The 9,884-nt window shown below is 32.4% G+C and overlaps 1 protein-coding gene across 1 annotated transcript in view; it reads left to right on the top strand.

Annotated features, from left to right (window-relative positions):
* BCAS3 (BCAS3 microtubule associated cell migration factor) overlaps positions 1-9,884 on the top strand; it is a 749,063-nt gene that overhangs the window by 357,299 nt on the left and 381,880 nt on the right. The window contains exon 17 of the mRNA XM_017870817.1: positions 4,584-4,630. Within this exon, the coding sequence (XP_017726306.1) occupies positions 4,584-4,630 (47 nt within the window). The remainder of the gene's footprint in view (positions 1-4,583; positions 4,631-9,884) is intronic.

The following is a 9,884-nucleotide window of genomic DNA, read 5'->3' as shown; positions in this document are numbered from 1 at the left end:
TTTTTTTTGATATGGAGTCTCCTTGCTCTGTAGCCCAGGCTGGAGAGCAGTAGCATGATCTCAGCTCACTGCAAGCTCCACCTCCCAGGTTCACGCCATTCTCCTGCCTCAGCCTCCCAAGTAGCTGGGACTACAGGCGCCCGCCACCATGCCCCACTAGTTTTTTTGTATTTTTAGTAGAGATGGGGTTTCACCATGTTAGCCAGGATGGTCTCGACCTCTTGACCTCGTGATACACCTGCCTCAGCCTCCCAAAGTGTTGGGATTACAGGCGTTAGCCACCGTACCCGGCCTATACCATAGTTTTAAAAGTCAGCAGGCATAAATTTCTACAGAAGTTTGACATTATTTATGTTATGGTAATCTCTTTTTTTGCCACATATAACAGAATTTTAACATTATCAATGTGTTTTTCCTAATGAAGAGTCACCCAGGCTCAAGTGTAGTAGTGTGATTGTAGTTTGCTGTGTCTTCAAACTCCTGGGCTCAAGTGATCATCCTGCTTCAACCTCCTGAGTAGCTGGCACTACAGGCATATGTCACCGCACCTGGCTAATTTTTTAAATGTTTTGTAGAGATGAGGCCTTGCTATATTGCCCAGTCTAGTCTTGAACTCCTACCCTCAATCAGTCCTGCCTTAGCCTGCCAAAGTGCTGGAATTATAGGCATGAGCTACCATGCTCAGCCTGCTAATGAAAATCTTCTAAATCTTGAGTTTGTCATTTAAAATTGGGTATCATGTGTATCTCAAATTAGACACTTGTCTGTTTTAGCTTCGATTTCCCCTACAGATCAATAGTTGACTACCAATAATACCTTAGGTCTCTTTGATAGTGAGCAATTAAAATTAATGAAAAATTCAAAGTAGAACTTAAAAATGATATTAGGAATAATTTACTGACATGCACGTGGGAAATGCGAGTTCACTTCAGTTGTTGTTTTAACAGAGGGCACACAGAATTTAGAAGTCATTAGCATCCCTAGAACTTATTTTTAGAGAAATATGGCTCTGTTTCAATATTTGACACATAATGTTGTATAGCTTTTTCTCTGCTTCATCTCTGTTTATTACTTTTAATATTTATATAGGCTCATTCTGATGTCTGTTCTGTGGCAGTGCCTGAATTGTCTTAGGACATGATTAATTGAAATTGAACAGATTATAGAGGATTGGAGGATTTCAAATCAAATCTAGTTTTACTTTTTTCCTATATTAAAAAAATTATTCATATTTGCCTTGTTTTTAGCTAGTAAGATTGAAGACTTTGTGGTACCATGTGGCATTCAACAAAATGCGTCAGTTGAATGACTTACATGGTGTTATGGTATATTATAAAACATAATTCTTTCCTATCTTCTGGGAGTCTCCCGAAGAAACCCTTTGAGAACTAATGGCTAGGTCATTTCACGGTGGCCTATACATAAGTCTGTAATATTTCTGGATTTTTAGTCTCTTTACCACATTTTCCTGAGATTTAAAAATCAGAATTCAGCTCAGAAGGGGTATAATTATGACAAATTGAGTAGGTTTTATATGGCAGGATTGTTAAGCCTGCTAAAATTTAGCGGTGATTGGAAAACACCAATTATTCAGATTTGAATATAGTAATTTGGGTTGCATGTGTTAATACAGAGAATATTTCATTCAGTATACACTCCCACTCATATTATCTTTTTTCTTTCCACCCTCATCTCGCTTTAATACAATACTACAGCTGTGAACTTTTGGGAGGGGAGAGGGAAGTCATAGGTGAAGACAGCTGGATCATGGATTTGTACTTCGTGACTTTATATTTTCATTCCTTTGCTACTGAGGAAAGATGAAGCAGGCACATTTCAAAAGAACAGCTGACACTACCCTTACAAAGACAGTAATTACATCAGTCACTATAATTCTTTGGAGTTTGTGGATCTTCTTTTACATGTATATGGCAGAGGTCTAGCTTGTAGGACTAGGCCAGAGGTGGGTGAGTATAGATTTTATACATGCCAAGTGTACATGCTAAACCAGGTTCTCACCTTGTCTCTCCAGCCCCCTTTCTCCTTGAGTTCTGTTAGCCAGTGAATCCTAGTTTGATTGCAGTAGGATAACTTTAAACTAACACAAGTGGGTCAAATTGTGAATAGTGAACCTTATTGTCTTCAAACTTAACAATGATGTTATTTATTTAGTACAGGCCTGCAAACTACAGTGTCTGGAGTTTTATGGTGCATTTTAGGGTCATGGTACAAGGAAGTAGCTGGAGAAATCTTGTTGGCAACATGTTACTGCCTGGAAAGGAAAATCTAGAGTTTTTTTTTTTTTTTTTTTTTTAAGTTTCTGTATTTTCTTTGGTTAACATATATTTCCTTTTACATAAAAGGAAACCTAAACCTGGAAGAAAGGTATTTACTGACGCTACAGGTAGGGAATATCAGATGGTCTTTTGAGTGTTTAGACACTTGAAGTTTTTGTTTCATTTTGCTTGTTTGGTTTTGCAATCAATGGAGAAACCTTTTAAGTAATAAGGACTGAGGTAAACTTCTAAATTCTTTATGATAAATCAGTAGGCTGATGTTCTGGATGAGATGGGAGACTACCCTGAGTAGGTGCAGTATGCACTAAAGGGCAACGTAAGCCTGGATGTTCCAGCTTACAGTCACTTTTGTCAGAATCGTTTGGACAATTTGGTTATTTCAGGTGTCTTTCCTAATTAGGTAAAATTAAGAGAAGTTGTATACTGTGTGACAACAAAAACCTCTTCGTTTTAGAGGTATTTGTAGGCATGTAGAAATAGCTTGAACCATTCCTTTTCCTGTCATTTCAGAACGGGCTCACCGTTCAGTTGAGAGATTGTACTCTTCAAGTAGTTTTAGTTATTTAAATCTGTGTTTGTCAAACTGCAAGCTGAGCTCTATTAACATTTTGGTTTGGAGGTAATTAGTCATGAAATCATATAAGGAGATTATGGCCAACATTTTTTTTTTCTTTAATGAAGTAGAATAGAATAAAATGCAATTCTGCCACTGGTTCTGCAGACCAGCAGCATTGTTGTTACCTAGGAGCTTATTGGAAATACAGAATCTCAGATCCCAGCCAGACCCACTGTGTTAGAATATGCATTTATCTGCATTGTAACATAATCCCAACATTAAATTAATGTTTATAAAACACTGAAATAAAAAATAGTAATGTTTATTACAAATAATGCATTCATTAAATTATTTATTAAGTAATAGTGTTTATTCCAAATAACACACTCATTAAATTATTGCTTCAGTCTTATTTGTGTGTATTCATGCACATACCAGCTTATATCTTAAAATGTATTTCTATGGGTTCACAGTCAAAAAAGTTTAAAATCTAGTATTTTAAATGTGGATGCTGCCATCGTATTGCTGGGTATGTTCTTATTACTAACTGAGAGAGAGCTATCCTTGCTTGGCATTGGCATCATCTCTAAAATTTTGTTTATGTTTTATCTGTCCCATTTTTCCTTCTACCTCAGTTTCTTCTGTGTTCCTTTCTTTGTATACAATGCGCTTCAAGCCTCAAAATTGTACTCACTGTCGTGAAAACATTTTTCTCAAGTTTTGCTTTCTGGTCAAATATACTCAGTTTACTGGGAAAAAGTTAAGGCTAATCAGCAAGATTTTTTTTTTTTTTTTTTAATTCTAGAACCAATTTTGAAGAAGGAAATACCCACATTTTACCAATGCGCTTTTCTCCTCCGTTTGTTATGGCTTCCAAATGTCAAATGTTACAGTGCCATTTGGTTTGGATGTCATTAAATCACTCAGTTTTCTTTATGTGCAGATATGCATGGTATATCTTAAATGCTGGGAACAGAATTTTGAGAATAAATATGTATAACATTGAAGTCTTACTTTATATCCCAGTTGTATTTAAAACACGTGATTGTAGCTTTAGTTTACTGTGTACTAACCTAACCTAGTGCAGACCAGGTAAAGGAAGCTAACCTCTTACACCACTATTAAGAGACATCCTAATTTCCTGGATTATGATCAAAAATAGAGAAAAATTATACTAGTTGTACTTAGTGTTTTTTCCTTTGACCAACAATATACAATTCAACATATAATAAATAAGCAACTTGAAAAATATGTGCCTCTTTCTGTGGTTCTGAGACTGGAACCAGTGAAAAGTGGACAATGTCATGTCAAATTTTTTATCCAGTCATTGTTAGCTAATTTTAACCATTTTGTGTCACACAGCCACACATTGGTTGCTATTGATCTCGCTCTTCTCCATCTGATTATTCCATTTAACTTATGCTTTGTTTTAAAGGGCTTCAGCAGTGAATTTTATTTTATTTTGACTTAGAAATACTACAGGGGTGCTCCAGAAAAGGGGGAGAAATAGAAAATTTTGAATCCCTAACTCTGAAAATTAAGGGCCTTGTTACTACACATCATTTTGTTTATTGGTTATGTCAGACAGTATATACAGCAGAATTGTAAATGATTACTAATTTTTTAGTTATTTTTATCCATACTCTATAACAGTATGATATACATGTATTTGCTAATGTTAAATGAGTTTTTCTCTAATTTTTTTGCATTTTTCCCCCTTTTCCATGAAGGCCTTATCTCTTTGGAGCGGGGTGTTTTTCCATAAAAGCTCCATGGTGAGTTCCAGTTCAGTCCCGCATGCCTCATTCATTTGCTGTACTCTCAAAAAGTAATTTGTTTTGTAGTTTTATTTCCAGTTGCATGGCCTGATCACAGATAGATGCACCAAGTTACTGAATAATTTGTAGACAGAACATGAATGTTGATATTTAAGCTTTAGAAAAGTGGTTTTCTTGGTTTCACTTCATTCTTTAAAAGTAATAAAAAAAACAGATGAATTGTTTTAAATAGAAGAATTCTCTCATAATGCTCATAAATATTACAAGACAAGGCTGATACTCAAGTTTAAAGCTCTGAGTATTATGGCGTTAGAAGTTCCCTACATATCATGCATAGCATTTGAGGACATGATTTATTTTGAAATATAAATATATTTAAGGTATACCAAAAGCGCCTTATAAAATTTTTGTTGCATTTTGTTCTGTTTTTGAATAGTTTAGGTATTTAAGAAGCTACGTAATGACGAAATATATATTTTACATAAAACCTCCTAAATTATTATTTTGAATTATTAGCCCATACTCATCATAGCTTAATTATTTAATAAATTATTTCATATCAATGCATAGAATACAGCTTTGTCAGTCTTAGGAAGGTCATAGAAAATAATTAGAATATGTTTAATACTTTCATGTAAAGATGGGAAGTAGAATGTGTTAAGAATGGTATAAATTGTTGAATGGTTAAGAGTCAGACTGCCTGGGTCTTAGATCCCAATTCACACACTTACTAGCTATATGATTTGGGGGGAATTTTCTAAAATCTTTCTATTTTTTATTCCTTATGTATTAAATGTACCTATGTAATGGACTCACTATGAGTATTAAATAAACTGATACATATCTCAGTATGTGTTACTATATAACCGTGCCTGGCACATAGTAAATGTGCAGTAAATATTAGCTGCTACCACTGTTTCTTTTCCAGTTTCAGGGAAAAATACCATGTTTCAAAAGAAGCTTCTTTAAATTAGATTATGTTTTTCACTTTTAAGGATATGTTAACCAGTGTGAAGTTTTGAGAAATGTAAGCTATATTAATTTTATTAATTTAGTCAGAATACTGAAAAGAGTTCTGCACATAATATGTGTAGTTCTCATAACTGTTAACTGGGGATTGTTCATACTGTTCTATTACACTAGAAAAAAACAATTCAATGTGATATATACTATTTATTTGTAATATTGAAAGCAAAATTCAGATTCAAAAATTCACACCTGGAATTATTTACCTTAAATTCTATGTTATAAAATAGTTACATGCGTAATTCTTTTGTCTTATTTTATATAGTCCACCAAGACTTCAACAATCCCATGTTTTTTCTCTTGGACCAGAAACAGCGTAAAAGGTTCTTAAGGTTATTATTATTTGACACAAATTGATCAATGTTTATGCCATAGGAAGACGGAAATTTTGTTATCACTTAAGAATGTGAACATAAAACAAATCAACATAAATTTCCTCCTTGAAAACTATAATTTAGACCAGCAGTTCAAACTATTCCTAAACAAATTCATGGTATACATGAATGTTAAATCTCTGAAATCGATCTTGATTCATTTTGTTAACCATATGTCTCTAAAAACAATAAGATACAACAGATCTTACTTATGGCCTTCCCATGATCTGAATTTTAAATGCCACATTCACATATGACAGAATTTCATTTGTAAGAGTAACTAGATTAAATTCCATTTTAGGATAATTTTCTAATAGCAAAGCAAGGATTTAGTATGTATAAGTTGAAGTTTTGCATAGAATAAAAGATGGAATAACAACTGTTGTCTGGTTAAGTATAAAGCTCATTCCTCCAACAGCTAGTGTCTCCTCCACATTTTAATCAAAAGCACTTGTCAAACAAATATTTGAGGTGAAACACAGATTAAAAGAGCCAGATTAAAGAAGGGATATATGAAATAGTAACTTTTAAATCATGCCTGTCTTAGAAGACGCTGTTGCGGTTTGGTTGATGCCATTCGTTAGCTCACAAGAAACCGTTTTAGTCTTATACTAGACTAAAGTCCTTCTTTAAAATGTACTTTTCTCAGTGTGCATGTTTTCCATTAGATCTTAAGAAACCGTAAAATTAAGGCAGCAAATGAATATAAATTTGACAACTTCTTCCATGTTTTACTAAAGAGCTCCTGTTTGTTTAATAGTTTTTGCATATTTCTTTCCCATGTTAGTTAGCATTCAATCGGAGAATGTTTCTTTAGCTGTTCTTGAAATAACATTATGCTAAATAAATAATGTTAGTATATCAAGTTATAGGTAATATAGTATTTTGATGAAAATGAAGATTTTTAAATGAATTAAATTTTCCTACAAACTTTATTAGCTTCAAGTGTGCAATGTTCAACATTTAGGACTAAGATGTGCTTTGGTAATACACAATTTCTGCCAGTTCTTTTCTCTCCATAAACAGGTTTATCCTTTACCTCATGTAACTGATTCAGATGAGTCATTGATAAAATAAAGCATTCCCTTTGGGTAACAAATAAACTCTGTTCAAAGTAAACATGCGGTCTCAACATTTTAGTCACCTTGGACTTCCTGTATTATGTGTCAGTACTAGGTTAGTTTAACTAGATGATTTGAGCTGGATGAACTATATAAATAAACAAAAATTACACATGAACATACGTTTTTACAAGGAATTTAAGATAAATAACTTCCCAGTGTGAATTTTGAAATTGAATTATTATTCAATATTACAAATAAACTAGGAATGTATCAAGCTCTCAAATCTGCATTGCATGTAGTATTTAAGCTACTTTTAAGCAATTTTTTAAGCAATTTGTGAATTGCTTATCAAAAAATATGCATGACAGGTAGACAATGGGTAGTCCATATGAGTATATTTCTTCCTCCTAAAATGTCTTCATATTTTATAGGGGTAAATTTTAAAGAATTAAAATTTTCATAATATTTTATAAAGTTTTAACTAGCATTTTCTAAGAGTTTTGATCAAGATATAAATAGTTCATGTAAAACTAATCTTGTTCTCTTAATTATTTTAAAATTTTATGATTTTATTTTTTGAAAGGTACAATTTGTATGGAGAGGAGAATTTATTCTTACCTGCCACATTTACACAAATCTGTTAGACCTTTAAGAAAATTTATGAAATAATGGAATAATTTTAGACAGATTATTAATATCTTTAGTTCTTTGAAATAAAATGCTTCCAATTTTCCCATTTAGGTCTTATTTTAGAAACTAAGATTGAGAATGAGAGAAAACTTCTAAAAGAATATAAAGAATATTTTTTCTTCTTTTATAGAAAGCTATTATACCACTTGTAATACTTAGATCAATATTAGGTCTTACATTTAAACTGAAACATTGACTATTCTTTTATGTTTTAAAAATGAAAAGAAACAGTGCTTCTGTCTCATGTTAGCTCCTTCCATGCTTGTGTCCTTCTACACAAGGCACTGGAGCACATTGCTGCTTATCATGCTGTCCACAGATACTTTGCATCTGTCCTATTCAGATGGAGATCATTGTCCTGTAATTTTTAAGCAGATATCGTTAGAATTTTGTGCTCTTTTTTTTTTTCTCTTTGCAGTTGAATGTGGAGGAAAAAATAGGCCAGAGAACTTCAGTATGTTGACTTGGCTGGATTACGTATAAAGCCCAAGGGAAGAAAAATGGGGAACTTCAGTAGCCTTTGCAAATATTTTTGAAGTCCTAGTAATGTTAATATCCCTACAACTTCTTCTGATTGCAGTGAAAATGATTCTCATTCTATGGTTATACAGTTAAGCGTTTCCTCACAGGAAATGACAAAGAGTTAAACTCGTGATTTTTAATTTAGCATCTTATTTGTTAATATGGTTATTTGGTTTTTTTTGTTTGCTTGTGTGTTTGTTTTTCTTTTGATTACATTGATTCGTATCAGGCTTAGTAAATATGATGTTTTATGATTGTCATTTTTTCTGAGATGCTGAAAGATTCATTCTGTTTTTCTTTTATTTTTTGCTCAGAAGTTAAGTCAAATTTTTAAAAATTGTTGAACATGGGGTTATGTATGAAAAGCTAAGGATAGTTAAAGGAGCAGGAATTATCAGTAGAAAGGAGTCCATCAGGAGTATGTCTTGTCATGTATAACCATTTTTAAAAAATGGATGAGTCCACATAATCAATACAGTTAAACTTTTGGGCACCAATATAAATTTAAATATTTTTATATAATTGTATTATTAACTTAATAAATGATTAAATAAATGAGAGAAGGCATCCAGACACCCAGAGAAATTCTTTCTAAACTTGCAAATGTTCTGTAATGAGATTTTTTAAAGACCCCTTTTGGAGGAGAAAGGGAGATGTTGAGAACAAGACAAAATAAAAGGTTAGCATTGGAGTTCTTTCCTATGAGGATTGGGTCACCAATCTGTAAATTTATATAATATACAAAGCTAGCACTTTTCTAATACATTCACATATGTATCATTTTTCAATATTTTATCTTTCCATCAACAGAAGGTTATTTTGTGATAGAAATATGCTAGGTCATTGTGGAAAAGTTCATATGTGGTATGTCACTGGCATATTGCTAGAAAAGCCCTTCTACTTCTGCCAAGCTTTCTTGGACTTTTAAAAACTTAGGATGAAGGGCAGATTGAACCCAAGTTAAAATTTCTAACTTTGAATGTATCCCATAGAAGATATTTTATTCATAACGTTCTTTTTATTAGATTATTTCTCCTTTTATTCCTCTGCAAATCTTAAAGACACGCACATATTTTATGTTTTATTTTGCTGAAATACCACAATCATTCCAGATTATAGATTGATTATAGATTGATGATAGAAATAACTTGGTATGAATGTGTTTACCCAATATGCTTCATACCCAACACACAACACTATGTTATGTAGCAGATAGTAAGTTATTTTCAGGGTGAAAACTCTGATTTTTACTAATGGAATTTAAGGCCCTATGAGAGGAAAAGAGAAATGATGAAATATAAGAATAAAAATGATAATTCTTTACTGAAATTAAGCATAGTTTTACTATAAAATACTTATTCTCTGTAGGAGATACTGAGCTTATGTAAAATAACATTGTGTTGATGCTTTTACTTGTGTGTTCCAAAACAGAATTATATGTAACTTATAGATGTATAAGAGATTTTAGCTTTTGACATGAGCTGATTAGACTGTAAGCTAGTAAACATACAAAGAATATTGTTTGTATGTCAAGAAACTAAATTGATGTCTTCTCTTTTTTTTTTTTTTTTNNNANC

This window comes from Rhinopithecus bieti, unplaced genomic scaffold (genome assembly GCF_001698545.2).
Source record: "Rhinopithecus bieti isolate Rb0 unplaced genomic scaffold, ASM169854v2 scaffold_5497, whole genome shotgun sequence".
Taxonomy (NCBI): domain Eukaryota; kingdom Metazoa; phylum Chordata; class Mammalia; order Primates; family Cercopithecidae; genus Rhinopithecus; species Rhinopithecus bieti.
Note: the sequence above shows the minus strand (reverse complement) of the source record. Positions and strands in the feature narration are given on the sequence as shown.